This window comes from Thermobia domestica, chromosome 12, assembly GCF_964235325.1.
Source record: "Thermobia domestica chromosome 12, izTheDome1.hap1.1, whole genome shotgun sequence".
Taxonomy (NCBI): domain Eukaryota; kingdom Metazoa; phylum Arthropoda; class Insecta; order Zygentoma; family Lepismatidae; genus Thermobia; species Thermobia domestica.
Window position 1 is genome coordinate 147,258,767 of NC_137465.1, and position 21,302 is coordinate 147,280,068.

At 37.6% G+C, this 21,302-nt stretch overlaps 1 protein-coding gene across 2 annotated transcripts in view; it reads right to left on the reverse strand.

The window, feature by feature from the left end:
* Window positions 1-21,302, reverse strand: part of dsd (attractin-like protein dsd) — a 99,268-nt gene that overhangs the window by 23,612 nt on the left and 54,354 nt on the right. The window contains exons 11-14 of one of the 2 annotated variants that reach the window (XM_081734228.1): window positions 12,524-12,647; window positions 10,355-10,564; window positions 6,967-7,143; window positions 1,744-1,944 (exon numbers count right to left, since the gene is read on the reverse strand). In XM_081734228.1, coding sequence (XP_081590354.1) covers window positions 1,744-1,944; window positions 6,967-7,143; window positions 10,355-10,564; window positions 12,524-12,647 — 712 coding nt within the window. Of the gene's footprint in view, window positions 1-1,743; window positions 1,945-6,966; window positions 7,144-10,354; window positions 10,568-12,523; window positions 12,648-21,302 lie in introns of both variants that reach the window. The other variant, XM_081734227.1, reaches the window with a different exon arrangement.

Below are 21,302 nucleotides of genomic sequence, written 5' to 3' on the forward strand. Positions count from 1 at the left end.
AATGAGGTTTTATTATTATGCAATTTAGCGTATTTTTAACAAAATCTGAAAAGTGCTACGCTGACATTTATTAACAACAGAGAAAAAGAACCATGAAATTTCCTTCCTTCTTTACAAATGTATAGTTATTAAATATTATTTAAGCTAAGCCGAGATCATACAATTAAGCGGAAAACAGTAAATGATGGATATCTAATGGTGATGGCGGCAGTTCTCGTCTCCTATTACATATCTATTCTTTACTGGTCTATTATTTCATTAAACGCAAGGACGTTCATTTTTGAGTTTTCAAGGGATGTTCATTACGGAATTTCTTCAGATATTTTTGAAGCACTGAATGTGTTATTTCATTCTTATGAACATTTGATTTCCAGTAACTTGTAGAGAATAAATACACCAAATTCCAAAATGTTTGAACCCGGGTTCGATTCCCCGCGGGAGCTCATGTAGTTCGGATTCCACGTTAATCAGTAGGTCCACGTCTCATCTAGCCTCGCTGCTGAACGGGACGTTCAACTTAAAATCAACTCAAATCCGAAATGTTTGAACACCTATTAGGAACGGACTTTTACATACAGAATAGATAAAACAGCTATTATATCAGCCTTTACAAAAGTAGGCAAGATATTCTAACGCAAGTCCTTCAACTTCCTAATTCTGAGCTTCTTGCTTCTCATTGAAAACCCTCGATTTAACCCAACATATGCTATTAAACACAATTTGCATTAAAATATCCTCCCACTTGTTATCAAAAGGCTGATAAAGTGGAAGCATCAATAGTCAAATAAAATTAGTGGAAGCATCAATGGTCAAATAAAATTTAAATTTAAAAACTTTTAACAACGAACATATTTTTGTAAGTCATATTTGAATAGTCTTTACATTGAAGTTTATAAGAGATTCTAAAATAACCAACATTATACTGCTACTCCTTTTGTTTCGTACAAAACTTCACTTGAGGATACTGCTGCCTTTCCACATATATTTTTCCGGTTTCAATCACCAAGCTATTGGACATAAAATACACATTTAAAAGAAATCACGTACGTTATGAAGAAAGAAAAGAAAAATACCTGATCTCTTACCTGAATCATTAAAATAACATCCTTCTCCTATACTCTGACAACAAGAAGATTGCTTTGAAAGTTTAGGGCAGAAACGCCTATTTGGTTTCTCCACAGCGCCTTCCATACTTAACTTTAATATCTCTAGCTTATATTGTTATTTGAAGAAATAAAATAAAGAAATAGCAACTAATTACACATAATATAGGACGACGGGAAGATTCATTACAATAGAAATCTGCTTGGAGGGCATCGAAGTACGTGCATTACAAAAAAAAAAAAAAAAGTATAGACGGTTTCAGAACAAGAGAACCCCAGTTTTTGGAATTGCACGGCACACCCACACAGCACTGTTCCTTATCAACAGGCCATAAATCTGAGAAAACAGTAGGTAACCCTCGTTTAAAAAGAGGAAAAGAAGTTGCCAAACGCCCCCTTTTCTCCAATTTATCTTATTTAATTTACACAAAAAGTAGTAACATTATGCCTTTATTTTTAACTTGTTTTCCTTTTTTTTTCCTTCTTGTTTCTTCTTCTACCTAATGATATTGAATATCTGGCAACACCCACCAATCACCGTCCTAACAAGGGTGGGTTCCTCTTTTGGTAGCGGTGTGAAACAAGGTTCTTATGTTTTGAAACTGACAGTACGAGTATAATTATTCGAATAAAAACTTACGTTTACAATGTCCTCCATTGACGGGATTCCCGAAATATCCGTCTTCACACTGCTCACAATGATCCCCCTTCGTTAAATTTGCACATGGCTTCTTGCAAATTCCAACTTTGTACCTACTTCTAACTACGCTATTTGAATGGTTCCCATTTGTCGTGGTGATACTTTCATTGACACAAGTACTATGCCCGTTGCATTGACACTCTAGGAAGAAAGAAAGAAAAAAAGAAAACATTAAAATTTCCTTTCAATACATGTTAACAAATCAAATAAATAAAGCCTGTCCAATTTCATACGGTTTAATACATATTCGAGGTTTGTTCAATTTTATTTACCCTGTCACTCTTAGATATTTCGAACATTCCTCTATTAATTATCTGGAAGTTATTCACGTTAAAAAAAAAAAACCGTAAAAAGTACAATATATAGAAATATGAACACATCATAATATAAACCACTTCAAAAGCAACTTCATCAATAAATTTAAAAAGGTACTCAGTACTCACTCGGCTGTTTTGTATCCTGTCACAGTTAAGTTCAAGCAAACGCTAAACGACGAGTTTTCGCTGACAGCTGTCAGCATTATCAAGATATAGTAAGAAAGTTTTTAACGGGTCAGCATTATCGGCATATATAAGGGAAAGTTTTAAAGGGTCAGCATTATCAAGATATAGTGGTGACAGCTGTCAGCGAAAATTGGCAGTTTAATATGTATGCTTGAATTTAACTACAGGATACAGAAAGTAAGCTGGATTTGAGTTTTGTGTCCCGCTTAGTAGCGAACTATGTGAGACGCGGACCTACAGCTTAACGTGGAATCCAAACCACATGAGCTCCCGCCGGAAATCGAACCTGGGTCGAACCTAGACCAAATGCGTGTACGCTATCCACAGAAAGTAAGTAACTAGAGGATAAAGGTGAGCAAGGCGAGTACCTTTCGAGTTTATTCAAAAATTCGGACATAATTCAGATTGACGAATAAATAAGTTATCATTTTCGACTGAGAGCTCCTCCGTGGCTAAGCGGTTAGCGTACGCGCCTTTGGCGTAGGAGACCCGGGTTCGATTCCCGGCGGGAGCTCATGTGGTTCGGATTCCACGTTAATCAGTAGGTCCACGTCTCATATAGCCTCGCTGCTGAACGGGACATTGAACCCAAAATCAACTCAACTCATTTTCGACTGAAAACATTATTCACGTATCACAATTGAAGAATAAGAATACAACTTTTTTTTTTCATACAATCTCATGGCCTGGTTTTTAAGTAACAAATTTACTAATTAAAAAAATGTATCATCATCAAATATAATACCATAACACTACACTGAAGCCAATGACAATATACTAATAATTTTATATTAATTGATTGAGTTACATGCTTCCGCCATGTACAGTCTTGTTCAAAAAAAAAAAAAGTTGGCCACCCACTCTCCGTATTCTTACATACCGCTGGAATTAAATCGAATCTGGATTTCTTTGGCCAACTGAGATCATTTAGAGGCAGATTACTAGAATTTCCTACGTGCAATTGCCAGAAAATGGCCTTTTCAAAGTAAGGCGAGTAACCGAATTTTTTTTTAACAAGACTGTGCATTAACCTGGATTTAAAAAAAAAAAAAATCCATTAAATGAATTGGTGGAATAATAAGATTATAAAAATGAACAACTATTTCGAAATCTATTATGAATGTTCATCTTAATATTTGTTAGAAAAATAATTTGGAAGATAGCTTACACTCAAGTATATGTCGTCAATTATTTGTCATTGAGAACTATTACAGTAGTTTAATCTAATAGGCAAGTGCAGTAGAAAAGTATCTTACAAGGTGACGTACTGAGGAAGTTTCATGAGCGCTGGGGAGGTTAAATTATAAGCTCGTGCGGAGTACTTTTGCAACAGCTGCCAAATAAGGGACAAGAAGTGATAATCAAATAATCATGATAATTAATAGGAAACGATAAAACCTCTGCAACTGCTGCTTGTAGTTGTCAGGATATATATATATATATATATATATATACAGATGGTGATCAGAAAAATGGAAACACCTGTAGTTGGCAACACGTCAGATGTATGGGTTGGCAGTGTTGTCGTGGCGCCCGCAGCGCCGGACCGCTGGTGGTGGTGTGTTAGGTCGGTTTCCATACTACGTCAGGCGCAGTGGAACAGCAGTGTCCAGTGGCTGCAGCAGACGGAAGTAGTGTAAAATGGGAGACCTCTCAGATTTTCAAAGAGGGCAAATTGTTGGTGCGCGGTTATGTAGAGTGAGTGTGACGGCAGTGGTTACTGTGTTAGGTGTGTCGCGTGGGACAGTGTCGAAGGTGATGACGGCCTACACAACACACGGGAAAACCACATCGGGGAAGCGGAACAGTGGGCGGAAGAAAATCATGAGTGACAGGTCACGCCGGGTATTAAAGGCCATTGTCACGCAGAACCGTCGTGCCACTGCGGAGCAAGTGACGGAGGAACTCAATCAGCACCTTCCCCACCCTATTTCGACAATCACAGTCCGCCGCGAATTACATGACATGAACTTACGGGGTCGTGTTGCACGGGCCAAACCGCTCATCAGGGACCATAACGCTTTCGCACGCCGCAAATGGTGCCGCGACTATGCAACTTGGACCGTTGAGGACTGGAAACGTGTGATATGGTCGGATGAGTCATCTTTCACCCTATTCCCAACCACGGGCCGTGTTTATGTATGGAGAACGTCCAAAGAAGGTTATGATCTGCAGTGTCTCCGCCCAACTGTGAAACATGGCGGCGGCTCGGTGATGCTGTGGGCCGCAATATCATGGTTTTCATTGGGTCCTGTGGTCACACTTAGCGGACGAATCACTGCCAACGATTATGTCGCAATTTTAGGAGACCACATGCATCCTATGGTCCGGATGTTGTTCCCGGACAATGACGCCATCTTCCAGGATGATAATGCACCCATTCACACAGCTGGCGTTCTTGCAGCGTGGTTTGAGGAACATCGGGATGAAGTTCAACACCTCCCCTGGCCCGCCCAATCCCCAGATCTCAACATAATTGAACATCTGTGGTCCGTCTTGGAAACACGACTCCGGCGACGATTTCCACCTCCATCCTCTCTCACAGAACTGACCGATGCCCTGCACGAGGAATGGTGTAAAATTCCACTTGCTACCATTCACGACCTCTATGCCTCCATCCCACGTTGCATCAAGGCTGTTCTGAAGGCGAAAGGTGACCCGACACCATATTAATCTGGTAAGTTGCAATTTCGTTCAGGTGTTTCCATTTTTCTGATCACCATCTGATACAATCATACACTATATATCCCAGACGATTATGAGAACTAAGTTATACGAGGTGTGTGTCCACTCGTCAACTGACAATAAGATCTTTTACTCAATTTCCCCGTACAGTAACCAACTAGATTACTAAATCTTTCATGTAACTAGCAAGATTCCAAATTCAACAGAATTTAGCAGTTTGATTTTGGTCACGTCTAGGATTTGTCTTTCCAAATATTGTACTGGTACGTTTGTATTATAGAAAATCTTAGCCATTTACTGCATAGAATGGTATATATTACAGCAGGGTTCTTATCTACTAGGTGAGCACGAATTCCTTGACTGTTCCAAATTTTCCAGAGCAGGATCATAAGTAAAAAAGCAACTATATTCTTCCCAACCAGGGGTTTTCTCATCTAGTGTTTGAAGACAAAGATGTTTTGCAAAACGAGTTAACTTATTTTAATATAACATGTCCTACCAAACAGCCCGGTTAGGCAAACAGTGAGATGGGTTCTAAGAAGTAAAAATCTGTACTTAAAATTACCTAATTTTCGTTTTATATCATTTTATGACGCTTCTGCATTAGAAACAACTACAAAATACGACAGTACTGTACAGAGTTTTAACCGAGTTTGAAATCTTGGATAAGTCAGGGAACTTAGCTTAATTAGAAAAAAGTCAGGAAGTTTCATGAAAAGCTGGAATATAGAAAACCTGAGACATGTTACTTATATTTTGTGAAGCTTGTTATAAAGTAGCAATTAATGCACGATCATCTAACAGACGTACCACAATCAAAATTTTCGTTAAATTACGTCCAAAATCAAAATTTAAAATTTCTATTATATTTTTGAATGTGCTTTTTTTTTAAAAAAAAAAAAAAAAAAAACTGTCATAAGTAAAATCTGTACTCACTAAAAAATAAATACGAGAGTTGGAAATTTAATACTGGCAACACTGCTGCACAAACGTACCTAGTTACTTTTACATCTAGTTCATGTTAGTCGATGCTTTTCCCACCTCTCAGTAAATGGACTCATCTTTCCGACACAACGCGTAAGTGCTGTGACAAAAATACGATAGTAATGTATAGGCGGCAACCTAAACATCTGTGTGTGATATATTTACCCTGTTCACAAAACAGGGACAACGAACTTGGTTTAAAATTGAACAGCAGCAGGACAGTGATATGAAAGTCTTGATGAGCCGTGTGGGGATATAGAGAGAGAACACACCTTACAGAAATTGGCGAGGTGGGTTAAAGTTTTCAAAGACGATCGCGAAATCACGGCAAACACGACTCAGTCAACTCACCTTACTATCAAAGACCAACAAGCAGACTGTTAGCGCGCTGAGACATATCGACGTCAGGCAATACATGAGATATCCTCCGATACACATTTATCGCATACGACCGTGTTACAAATTCTGAAGAAACACCTGGGTATGAGGAAAAGTGCATTGGTTGGGATATGTTCCCCACCTTTTGACAGAAATGCAGATGTCGTTACGATACGACGACGCTCAAACACACTTGAACCGCTATCATCCCAAAAAAAAGATGCTTTACAGGCATTACTATTACAATGGCTGGCAAGAGTTTCTTTTTTTTATAAATATCTTTTCAATGTTGCTCTAAATTTGCAATAATCTTTTTTCTTCCTTCCCCCGTCATCTATCTCCGGATTTTATTGCACGTTTTATCACATCGCTAATACAATTTCTCCCTAAATTATATCCTAACACTTATTCTCGTCATTCCCGATAAATCCTCTTTACGCAGATATTAATATGTGTCAGATGAGAACAACTATGAGCAAGTGTGAAATTTATAGAAAAGTCGAAGCAGTACGCCTCGTTAGTTGATTTGCGTCTATATTTACGTTGAGTATCACAAAAATGCTTTAAAACTGTAGATCTACACTACGTTATATCAAAACACCCGAATGCTTACCGGGACAATACGTAAAGTACCATCGATCTCTAGAGCACGTCTTCGGATCGTCTGGTTCACGATTACCTCCTGGAAGACACTTGCCAAGGCCAGTACCAGATCCATCATCACACCATCCGCATGCTGGATCAGTTCTACATTCTTCACATGTAGGGTAAAAACTACATGACGATTTTTCTGGAAGTAAATATCAAGAACATTATAATACAATTGCAAGTTATATATGTACGCAGATAACTGCATTCAGTTCTAAATTTCATGTAATCTAATACAGAACTTGATTCATTTATATTGAGCCGAATTTGAATGTGCCACTTACCTAGGAAATGCCGTGTTCCCACCACCAGCTGTGTTTGATCTGCAGGCCACCTCTATTGACTATTGCCGGGCATCGGAGATGCAGGAGACGGCGTTGCAGCACCATGGATATTGAATGAAATGAAATCTTTGAGTTTTACGTCCCACGGTTATGCCGGTTAGGCTAAAGGAGACGGTGATGATGAGTGATGAATGAAATGGTGGAATGAAGAAAGTGGGAGGAAACGGGAGAACCCCGAGAAAACCCACGCACACGGTGTTTGTCCACCACAAAGTTCACTTGGCGGGGGCTGGGATCGAACCCGGGACCCCAAGCACCAGAGGTGAACGCTCTACCACTGAGTCACCGCGGCTCCTACCATGGATATTGAATCACACTCCTCTTTACATGCTTTCTACAGGCCAGAGACGGTGTGGACTCGAAGATGGGGTAGACGCTGCTTGAGGAATCCGAAAGCACACTAGTTCATTGACAGGGACGTCAGAGAAGAGAACTGCCGAAATTCCAGTTTCCTGCTCCATACGGTGATAGGATTCCAGCGATGTTTTCGCCGTGTGGTTGGATGCCTTGTCTTGCTGCAGTTCAACCTGGTTCACATCTTGTCTGTACAATGCTGGGATTTCAGCAAGTATATTTTAGTCAGGAATGGTAGCAATGTATTTGGTAGTATGCAGCATTGATTTTGAAGTTTCGCTCCACCTTTCGAAGGCGCATTATGCCCCTGTACAAGAATCCGACCATAATCATAACCCTTCTGGGAAACTGTCTGCGCACTGGTGGAACAACGAGGCACCAACGGGTTTATATATAATGGCATGAACTTTACCAGAATCTGTGAAGTAAATCCACATTTCATCAAGGGCAACAACGAACTTCCACCGATCTTCCGCGAGATGACGTTCATGCCGTCTCCTGTGGTTTCTTTTCCACTCAGCCACGTGATATGGTTTCAGGGCGTGCACACTGCTCTTGTGAATGACTATGAGGTGTAAATCCCTGCAAATGGCGCGGTTGATTGTCGCCTGCGATGAGCGGCATTTGTTGGCCGTCTCACACTGTGTGGAGAATTTTCTGAGGTCGCCATACCCCTATCGCACGTAATATCGGCGAGGTCCTCTTCACGGGAGGTCGGTTTCAAGTTGCTCGCTTTGGTGTGGTAGGCCCAGGACTCTATGCCGCATATTTGCACATAATACGATTCATAGTGGCACGATCTGCACGAAAATTACGCACTTGACACATTTCTACGATGCGTAATGCCGTGAACTTAGCGTCAGAATGGGTCACAATGTAGCAATCCCAGAATCTGTTCAATTGCGGCGCCATCAAACTACGCTCGACCACACTGCACTCCTGCGCGATACAGTTGCACATTGACTTCGGCGCAATATAAATAAATCAATCTCTGTAGTTACGCCTCCAAACTTCCATACTCATTTATGAAGATTTTCTAAACATTAGACAAAATTTAGAGATAACAAACTTCGAATATCTAAATCTTATTCTGTAATTTTAAAGCACGAAATGTAACTTGCTCTTAGGAGTAAGTCTGTCTCTAGAGTGTTATATTATTTAACAAGTAAACTATCTGCAAAAACAATACAAACGTAATAACAAGAAATGTACATAGGTTGGATAAAAAATAGTGGCAAAATGCTTTTCACGTCTCAGGATTACAGGACTTCCGTACCCGATAAGGGAATGAGAGGCGATGAAGTCCGGCGAATGGTAGCAAGTGTGTTATTCAGTCAAAGGCAGCAGTGTCATAAAGTAGAGGAGTAAAGTGGAAGCGCCAATATGTTTCGGAAACACGAATAAAGTGCATGGATAAAGATTGAAGTGGCATGTGGGTGCAGCACACAACAATGTTTTCAGGGATTTTATGGCGATTTTGTTTGCTAAAATAAAGGAATTACTTCGCAGAAAGCACTACGACACAAGAAATGAAATGAAATGAAATCTTTAAGTTTTACGTCCCACGGTTATGCCGGTTAGGCTAAAGGAGACGGTGATGATGAGAGATGAGTGAAATGGTGGAATGAAGAAAGTAGGAGGAAACGGGAGAACCCCGAGAAAACCCACGAGCACGGTGTTTGTCCACCACAAAGTTCACTTGGCGGGGGCTGGGATCGAACCCGGGACCCTAAGCACCAGAGGTGAACGCTCTACCACTGAGCCACCGCGCCCCCCTACGACACAAGACAAGTCATCATCCGTGCCATATGGCGGTCCTGCGAAACATCGAGAAACAGTGTCGTGCTGACGGTGTATGTCTTCTACACGTGTTGCAGAAGGTAATAAGAAATGGGAGGCGTTTACAGTGAAGGTGTTGTTCTATGCATAAAAACCAGGTGCGAATTACATTAATTAAAATGTTGCCATTACCTTTTACCCAGCTCTTGTATCAAAGGGTTGTATCCTGTCTTATTGCTTTCATGTAACATAATGGTTTGTGAAATTTTCTCTTACTTTTTATCAGAACTTTGAAAATTAATAGGTTAACTACAGGTTGGTTTGATATACAAGTTAGATAGATGATGTACAAAAGTAAAAGTGTGTTACAATCACACCATCACATTATACTATATACCAGTGAATTCACCTCATGAGGATCAAAGGAGCATTTCCATATACTCCAATGTCAAAGACAATAGTAATACCAAACACAATCAATGCTTTCCACTCATAAGCTGGGTTACTCTACTGAATTTCCCAAACTGAAACTTATTACCTGAACATTATTTGATTACGTGTGAGACATGCTTAGAAGGAACTGTGAATGATTATTTAAAGCTATATCTAATACAGAATATAATATTCCAACCAGCTAGACTTAGTAGTGAAAATAAAATAATAAAATACACCAATAACACAAACATTCGAATGCATCAAAGTCACTAACGCCAAACATTAAGCAATTAAAGTAATTCTAAAACGTATTGAAGTTTTCTTTTAATCTTTTCTATATACTCATTGATAGTCAATATTTACAAGAATTAAATGATTTTGTTGTTAAAACACTTTATCAAATTAGCTGTTTTCCTTTGTAGTAAAGAAAATTTTATTTACCCGATGAGTTACTTCTACACCGAGTCTGCATAGTTGTCCATTCTCTACATTGGCCATAAGGAAATGACGATGTATATGCATTTTTATCTATACATTGTCCCAAATTATGACACCATATGCATTCATCTATTGTACAGTTGAGGCAATTTGTCAATTCGCTGCAACTTTTGGAACATGTTGATTCTGGCGTTTGATCTGTCGTATTTCCAGCTACTGAAAAAGAAACGACTTGTTAGATTTGATACACTGTTTAGAAAGCACAAATATATCTTCAAGATTCTTTGCTTAAAATTTACGTCCCAAAGTCATGCTTTATGGGTTAACGGTCACAGACTCAGAATGAACTATATTCAAAAATATGTAAGTTAAGGAACAGGATTTTTTTTTCTGAATATTAGATGTTTCAAAAGATTACAGTCTAAGCATATACCTCGACAAATATATGTAAAAAAAAAAAATAATAAAAAATAAATAAAATATACTTCTTTCTATCAATATTTAATATTCCAAACAGTAAAATCGAAAAACTAATGAAAACATAAAATTCAACTCTCGTTTTTTTTTTTTTTTTTTTTTTTTTTTTTTTTTTTTTTTTTTTTAAATCTTGCTATGATGCCTTGAAATAATTGATGTGAGAATGACTACCTCACACAGAAGCGGTAATTCCAAATAATAAGATATTGAATTGACACGAAATCAGTATCCTGAACATCCTGATAAATTGTAAACTGTATTCTCATATATCAAAATAGCACAACCTGTATTACTGATTTATCTTCCGAAATAGCACTAAAAAGGCATATGGACTCATTACTTCATTGCCATCGGCAGTACATTACAGGTACTCGTAAATTGCGTCTGACCCGTAAAACTGACTAAACAAGGGTTGCCGATCTTACCTATACGTTTGAGTAATGACCTTCTAGAAGAAATATTTTAATATGTTTATACGATTATCCCCATAATACGAACTTCCTCTGAAGACGAAGATGGTAACACCATTTTTTTTTTTTTTTTTTTTTTAAATAAACATGAAACATGCACTAAACAAAGTGGTCATTCGGTATTACGACTAGTTGAGTGTATTAACATCTTACTAGCTCCTTGACACTATACCATGATAAAGTGCCTTATATAGAAAAGTATTAATTGACATGTGTAACAACTGGTTAATTATTTGTACAATGAAGCAATGATTACACAATTCTTGGTACGTGGTGTTCCTAATCCTCATACTTATATATATATATATATATATATATATATATATATATATATATATATATATATATATATATATATATATATATATATATATACCTTGTATCCGAAGAGTAAAAATTTCTCCAAACCGTGTCAATGCTCTCAGGTGTCTAAATGTGTTCAACTTAGTTCCATCTTCCCTTTAAAAATTAAGTTAAACGTGATCTCCTCAAACATTACGTTATAACGTAGAGAAGTGGTTCATTTTCTTGAAGGTGGAGTTATATTTCTTCACTTACTTGTAATAAAAATTGGTTACATATACGTTAATTTTCAGAAAGCTGTTGATTTTCAAACCATTAATGTTAATTTTCAGGAAGCTGTTGATTTGCTGAAAATTAAGTCTTGTAGCATTGATGTGTACAAGTTTTCTTGAGTTAATGCCCATCTGTGATTCGGACTTCTTTCTTTACCCAGATTCAAAGCACGAACTTTAGTTTCCATGAAAAACAATTCAAACATTTCCAATTCGATGTTTAAGTTTCCTGCACATGCTTCGATACGCCTCAAGGCAACGTCTTCCTCCTTAGACCGGCGCATATTGACCAGAGGAAGGCCAGCCAAGTCGAGGCAGAAGGTGGCAGGAGATGAGGGGACAGAGACTTGAGTGTATTGACTGTGTGCTTCAGTTGGAAAGGCCTGAACCTCGGCTCGGTTGTTCTATCCTCTGGCCCATATACACCCTGCCTTAGAACCCCTAATGTGTTCCTTTATTCGCGTCGAGATGTTCACTGGGCATTTATGAAAAAGATACCTGAGAACACCGAAACTGTTTCGAGAAGTTTTTGTTCCCAGGATACAAGGTAAGGTCTGTCTATCTCTAAGCGTACATGGACTAGAACCTGCTTTCGGACAGAACATTGAAATAAGACAAAAGGGTTATAATGGGCATATAAAAGTACTTACCAATAACTTTACAACCACTTTCATTCCAATGGCACTGAGGATTTACACTACATGCATGGCAATTATGAAACTGTTGACAAACAGCAGCTTCGTTAGCCTCACATTGATCTAAACTTGTCACCGCCTACAAAAGTAAGCTATTATTAATTTAAAACATAAAGAAAAATATAACCATGTATTTAGAATACATTATTATAACTTCTCTTTAGCACTTTCAACATAATTTTGGTTTCGCAAGGACTGTCTGGTATCCAAAGCCAGCAATAAACATTGTTTATTATTATTATTTTAAAAAGCACAGCACTATCACACTGTAATTCTATTGATTAGTACGTATACAGGAGTTCAACATTGTTCTCAACACCGAGGTACATAATATGCGAACCTAACTTAAAGCTCTACGAGTGAATCTACGGATGAATCATATATATATATATATATATATATATATATATATATATATATATATATATATATATCCCTACAAAGTAGTTTTGTTCTCTACATATTTAGCTCTACACAATAATTTACTCATCTTCCCTTGTAACCTCTACAATAATGAAAATTTGTAAAAACTTAAAAACAAATATAAACTCTAAAGCTTTGGAAGTTCTACAGTGCGAATACATTTGTAATTCTAATGTGAAACACTAAGCACAACAAAAAGCGCCCGAAGTCTGGCCCACAACAATGAAAATAAAATATCAAAGCTTTAAATTATTTACCTGTTATTTATATCAAGTTTAATTTTATTTACCACAAATACCGCTATTCGCCGATGGAAATTAGTATCTCACTGGCATTCCAACAAGGATGACAAGAACTAAAAGCGTGTTAACTAACACTAGTTAACAAATTTAAACTTTTTGTTTGTTACATGAGAAAAATCACCTGATCTTAAAGGAACTTTTTGCGCTGAATTCGAATATGCACTCGGTTTCTCTCCATCACGTACAGTTTTCCCGTAACAGAGAGATTTTCGGGAAATTCCCTCAAAAATTTCCCTTTTTCAGATATTTTATTCCCCTAGCTCCTGTCCCCTTACATATAGTAACATAGAAATTATACCTAAGTATACCTTGATTTATATTTAATAAACCCTAAAAGTTTCGTAAAAATCGCTTTGTTCTTTCTAGAGAAATAAATATATTTGTATGTATACTGTGTGCACTGTTTATTGTACCTGATAGTAATGCTTTCAGATCTCCTGAGTTGGGGTAAAAACGATTTGCTTTATTACTACAAACACAGACATAAAAATGAATATTTACAATAGTCAACAACACACTTGTATTGCTCTCTGTAAATTAGAAACGTGTATAAAAATAGAAATTCTCCAAGGTAGTTGGTATTTTATTAGGACTGCAGTGCGGTTACACGAAGTACCAATGTTTTTTATGTATATGGGATAGCCGAGCTGATGACAAACATTATGAAGTGAAGGAATGGGAACCTAGAGTGAATTACGTACCTGGAGAATGCAACGTCAAATACGCTCCTTTGGTAGATCCTAATAAGATATTACTACCGCCACTTCATATCAAGTTAGGACTTATGAAAAACTTTGTCAAAGCCATGGACACATCTGGTGAAGTTTTCAAGTATTTGCGAGATAAGTTCCCTAACCTGAGTGATGCTAAGATTTCAGCGGGAGTGTTTATTGGTCCCCAAATTAGGAAATTAATGCTTGATGATAGCTTTGACAGCAAGTTAAACAGTGCTGAGCTAGCTGCCTGGACAGCATTTAAGTGTGTTGTGCGCAACTTTCTGGGCATTAACAAAGCTGAGAGTTACACAGAAATCGTACAGGACATGATACAGAAATACAAAGAGTTGGGTTGTAGGATGTCTTTAAAAATCCACTTTTTGCACTCCCACCTCAGCTTCTTTCCTGCTAACCTAGGTGCTCTCAGTGACGAACAGGGGGAAAGATTCCACCAAGATATAATGGCAATGGAGAAAAGGTACCAGGGACGATGGGATCCTTCAATGATGGGGGACTATTGTTGGGGTCTTGTTAGAGAATGCAACATTTCTTACAAAAGAAGGAAGTAGTGTACGTTTTTGTAACCCAATGGAAGTTTCATATATTGTGATAGTTTTGATTGTCTTTTCATGACCTTTTGGTACATTTGTATTATTGTTTATTGTAAATTGTCACACTTGTAAATTATATTGTATTATATTTTATATATGTGTTTGTGGTAATAAAGCAAAACGTTTTACCTCAACTTAAGAGATCTGAAAGCATTACTATAAGGTGCAATAAACAGTACACACAGTATACATACAAACATATTTATTTCTCTAGAAAGAATAAAGCGATTATTACGAAACTTGGAGGGTTTGTTAAATATGAATCAAAGTATACTTAGGTTTAATTTCTATGTTAGTATATGCAAGGGGACAAGATCTTGGGGTGTAAAATAAACGAAAAGGGAAATTTTTGAGGGATTTTCTCGAAAATCCCTCTGTTACGGGAAAATCGTACGTGATGGAGAAAAACCGAGTGCATATTCGAATTCAGCGCAAAAAGTTCCTTTAAGAACAGGTATTTCCTTTTATGTAACAAAACCTTTGTTAACTAGTGTAATCAATCAGTATCAGAGAAGTCCAATAACTACTTTACATTTAATTTCTAATTAAAATGGCATCTCCACTCCTTTACAAAGTATTTTCCTTCTACTAACTTAATATTATTTAACTACAGGGCGGGCAAAGTATCGTCATCTACTTAAGTATAAAATAACTTAACTATATAAACTGTAAATATATATGACAGAATTAAAACATATTTCTTTCTTATTTCAGGTATAAACAATGGCTGATACAAAAGATTATATCATTGAATAGTGCATCGTCACAAGCACTTGGGTTCACAAGAGGCCAAGAACAGAGAAAACGTTGGAACAGGTGTATGGATTTACAACCACGATTCGGAGGAGAGCCTCTCCGAAGAGAACGATTTTGTGTTGGGAACAGAAATTGTTTTCTACCGGCAGTGTTAAAGATAAAACACGAAATGGCATATTATCAACAAGAGAGGAACAATGCAGAGAAGTCGCGGTGTTAGTAGATCACTAATGAAGTCAACTCACAAACAATACGTTGAACTTAGTATAGCCGGGCCAATTCTGCGCAAACACGTAAAACATGACTTAAAATTACACTCATATCAACCAAAATTTCCTCAAAAATTTATCCGACTAATATAAACCAACGGAGAGAGGCATGTGACGCACTTCTGCACGTGTTTGACACTATCTCGAAACGTGGAAAAGTAACTTTCAGTGATCAATGTGTCATATACCGAAGCTCCCGAGCGAGAAGTGTTGTCTTCTGGTCCTTTATTTTTATGAGAAGATTGACAATAACCCTCTTAAACTTATGATATGGGTTTGCGTAGACAGTGCACAAATTTACGGTCCATATTTTTTTGATGGACCTGTTAACCAAGATCGATATCTCGATATGCTACGAAACTGGTACATTCCCGTTTTGGAAACTCGAGGGGTCAAGGGGACGTGTTTGTTACAGCAACATAGAGTGCCTCCTCATTTTGCCAATTCAGTTCCAGAATATCTCAATGAGGTGTTTCCAAGACGCTACAATGGCCGCGGACCGCTTTCATTGTCCGTTCCACTTGGCTGGCCACCTCAAAGTCTGTACTTAACGACCTGTGACAATTCGCTCTGGGAATTCATCAAGAATATTGTTACAGTACAATGTTATGTTACGATTGATGGACTGAAAGAAGCTATAAGAGTTGCTTTCAGATGAGTAACTCGAGCAGTGCTGAGAAGATTGTCCCACAGAACCTGGCACGTATTATTTTGTGTTTGAAGCACGATGGAGAACATATTGATGCGTTAGACGCTTACATATGGAAGCAACAGGTGTCTATTACACATAAAACTCTATCAATATTGTGTACATCTATAGTTATAATTAAAGTTTGTATGGGGACTCCATCCCCGTCCTGTACAATATCCATTTACTGGCAAATGGCTACACGGAAGGGAGTTGCGCAATCCCTCTATATTGAATTCGCGGATGCAAATGCCACATTCGTATTCCCTGAAGCCAGAAAGCTATCGTACTCCAAATTTCGTGGCTTTAAGACGAACAGTTCTTAAGAAACACATAACAAAACTTTCTCCCTTTGAGGTGGAATTTTGATATAAAAAGTCCTTTCCTAATTGATGAGTTTCATTGAACCAAAACTCATCGCGATCCATATATACGAATGAAGTTAATTATGATTACCCTCGCAACATTTTCTGCAACATTATATTGAATTTGTGCAAGTGAATAAAATATTTGAGATCATGTGTAAGGAACACTTTTCATTAAGCAAGTGTAATGGAAGAAATCAACCGATTTTCGTTACACCATATCCTCTGTACTTGCGAATCCAATGAAAATTCTGAGTGAAAGAGTGAAACAGTGCCGCATTTTCTCATTCTTTGAATTTTTAAGGACTTTTACGCATTTCTTCAATGGAAGAGGATAAAAAATCTACATTCCATTGAGGAAACTAGTATTCTGAACAAGCTGAGATGTCCGTCCTTCGCACGGGGAAAACATCTGAGTTCCTTTCCTCTCTAGGATATGCATTTTAATAAAAGTGTAATGACAAAAATCCATAAGATATTCTAATTTTGCCATAAATTTTGAAATCACCTACCGCATAGAATACAACCTTTAATGAGAGTTGTGTAATAAACACTAAGTTTGAGGTGGATAATATCTATATTCCATTAGTAATTGCAAATGGATTAACCGATTTCCTGACCTAGAACACTACGGATTCAACACCAACCTCGGTCATTTTGGAGTTTCTCATCCCTTTGCACATCCCCTGCCGATGTGGGCTGAACCTGGACTTAAAAGGCACTGGGGGTGTCACTATTCATCTCAGCGATCCCGGAAACTATGAATTCCACACTAATACCGGACATTTTCGATTACTTTTACATGTCACCCGCTTACCATATCCCTAGAGATACTACGGATGTCTTCTCATACCCTCGATTAAAATGAAAATGAAATGAAATCTTTATACGTCCCACGGTTATACCGGCTAGGTTAAAGGAGACGGTGATAATAAGAAATTAATGAAATGGTGAAATGAAGAAATTAGGAGGAAACGGAAGAACCCAAGAAAACCCACGCACACGATGTTTGTCCACCACAAAGTTCACTTGGCGTGAGCTAGGATCGAACCAAGGACCCCATGCACCAGAGGTAAATGCTCTACCACTGAGCCACCGCGGTCCCTACCCCTCTATTAAACTTAAGCTTGAATATTATCGGAATTGTCACCAATCAGCTTAGCGACCCCGAAAATTATGGATCTGACACTAACATCGCTCGTTTTCGATTATTTCTATATGCCACATCTTTCAACTCTTAAGGGGGCGCTACGAGTGCCTTACGCTCACGGTATTTCTTTCCAGACTGTAGGTCATGTGTGTGCCAAGTTTGGCTGAATTGACTGAAATCGATGCAGACGTTCCAGAATTATGCTGTTATACATACTCATTCATCCTTTTATATATGACGGTGATATATTTGAGAAAAGTTTACAGTAAAAATGGTTTTAGTTCGATCTCAAAGCAGTTCGAGTCGAACACTGCCAGGTCAGAAAGCACTGTATTTATACACATAATGATTGAAGCTCCCATAAAGTAAACCTGCACCGAGGAATATAATGTCGCTTATAAAATATAGTTTCGAAAATAGTAAAAGTCTATTTTATCCAAATGGCAGGACATACTTATTTTGTATTGGTACACCTATCCTTAATCTGCACAACAGAGATATCTAGTTGCACGTATTATATTCATATTATTGTTGTATATCAGCATATAGTTGTAGATAAATGTATGTTTCGTGAATTGAAACAATCAGTTTTGTTCCAAACCTGGAGGGTGTGAAGAGCAAGCAAAGGAGACGCAAGCTATTAACAGGAATAAACTACATACACTCGTATATGTATTGTAACAAAGAGGTGTTAATTGAAATGCTGCACGAACGTTAAGTAACTACTGAGTAAGAACTGTAGTGTATTAAGAACAAAGCTAGTAATAAATAAAAATAATAATAATAATAATAATAATAATAATAATAATAATAATAATAATAATAATAATAGCACACTATAATGGTATTAAGAAGTTTTGCTGTGAAGAAATATAAATGGCTAAGAGTTATTATTATTATTATTATTATTATTATTATTATTATTATTATTATTATTATTATTACTATTATTATTATTATTATTATTATTATTATTATTATTATTATTATTATACGCTCGCTATTCAACCTAAGTAGTTTAAAGGATAGAAGAATTGTACATTCTCTTATTATTTTAAGAAATATATTGACAAATAGAATTAACAGTTCAACACTGTTGCTATATATCCCTTTCTATGTACCAAGATATCGCTCCAGAAATCAAAATATCTTTTATATACCTATGTCGAAAAGTTCAACTCATGCACACTCACCTATTATACGAATGCTGAGAGTCTATAATAAATTAAATGACAGGATAGACCTATTTTCAGATGGAAAAGTTAAATTTGTTAAACTTCTCTATGAAATACTGAATAATGACCATGTATGATCTATCATTATTTGTTAACGTACTGATATAGATATGTGTACATATATATATATATATATGTATATTATTATTGTTCTCATGGCTGGATTGTACATTCTTTCCTTTTAATTTTTTCCTTTTACTTTTTCCCTTTCTTTCCGTTTTATTTTTCTCCTTTGTAAGGTCATGTTACCATCAATTATGTACGAGGGCTATCCAGAAAGTAGATTACGTTTTGGAATAAAAAATCAACAAAGTATAGGAAACAAATTTTATTATATACAGATGAAAGCCACACACAAATACTACTTTTCGACATAGTCACCATTCAAATTAAGGCATTTATCGTAGCGATGTACGAGCTTGGAAATTCCTTCGTCGAAAAATTCGGCCGCCTGCGACTTCAACCACTTCGTTACCTCTTCTTGCAGCTGTTCGTCGTCATCAAAACGCTGCATAGCCAGCCACTTCTTCATTGCTGGGAATAGGTGGAAGTCGCTCGGTGCCAGGTCGGGACTGTACGGCGGATGAGGAAACAACTCCCACTGAAAAGATTCAAGAACTTCACGCGTGACATTTGCCGTGTGGGGCCGGGCGTTGTCGTGAATCAACAAGATCTTAGAGCTCAACATTCCTCTGCGCTTGTTTTGAATTGCTCTTCTGAGGTTTTGCAGAGTTTGGCAATACCTTTGAGCGTTTATTGTAGTGCCTCTTTCCAGGAAGTCCACCAAAATCACACCTTTTCTGTCCCAAAAAACAGTCGCCATCATCTTCCTTGCCGACATTGTTTGCATGCATTTCTTGGGTTTTTGGGGAGAACCTGTGTGCCCCCACTGCATTGATTGCAATTTCGATTCACAGTTCACGTGTTTCACCCATGTTTCGTCACCAGTAACGATGCGATCGAGTAAAGAGTCACCATCCTTATTGTATGCGTCCAAAAAGTGCAACGCTGCAGCCATTCGCTGATTTTTGTGGTCCTCTGTCAAGATTTTTGGAATCCATCTTGCACAAAACTTGTGGTAACCAAGCTTTTCGCTGATGATTTCGTGCAACAAACTTCGCGAAATTTGTGGAAAACTCAAAGAAAGTTCCGTTATTGTGAACTTTCGATTTTCACGGACTTTAACATCGACTTTTTCGACAAGTTCGGCAATCACTTTGCTGGGTCTCCCACTTCGATCTTCGTCGTGAACATTGGTTCGGCCATTTTTAAATCTTATGACCCACTGTCGCACTCCACCTTCAGTGATAATGTTGTCCCCATACACTTCACACAGCTGCCGATAGATTTCTATCGGTTTACAGTTTTTTGCTGTCAGAAACCTTATTACTGCACGCACCTCGCAGCTCGCGGGATTTTCAATTAACGCAGACATTTCAAACCGTCACAGTATCTTAACGGAGCACAGCACGAACCTCTCACTAGCACGGCTGGATGCCGACTGAGCTGCGCAACGCTCTGACCCCAAGATGGCCGCGCTAGCCCCGCCCCTAGCGGACACAGACGAAAACGTAATCTACTTTCTGGATAGCCCTCGTATCAAGAAGGTATGTTATGGGTGTATGCCTGTGTACTTTCATATAAATAAATAAATAAATAAATAAATTATATTATTATTATTATTATTATTATTATTATTATTATTATTACCTGACGTACCCGTTCTTTTCATGCGAAGAATAGATTTTCCGAAAGCATTTGAATCCCTCCCCCCTCTTAGGATACACATTCCAATGGAAGTGTAAAAATAAATATCCTTATAATACTTTATTTTGGACATATATGTTTGAACACCCTTATCTACTTATGATACGCCCTTTAATCAAGTAACATGATAAGAATCTAGCTTGAGGTAGGTACCACATTCTAAAATTCATTTCAAATGGGTTAGCCGCTTTCCCGTTATGCAACCACAAAAACAAATAAAATCGATTTTGGTTTCACCCCTTTTCACCCCATTCCAATGGGGCTGAAATTAAACGGTTTTGTGAATGTTACTCAGAGACCTCGAAAATTATGGCTACAATATTAATATCCGTCGTTTTCCATTATTTTTACATGTTACCACTTTCCGCCTTACGGGTGATAGTGGTAACTTACGCAACATGCGAGCGTCACTATTCATGCCAGACACTCCGAAAACCATGTATTCGACACTA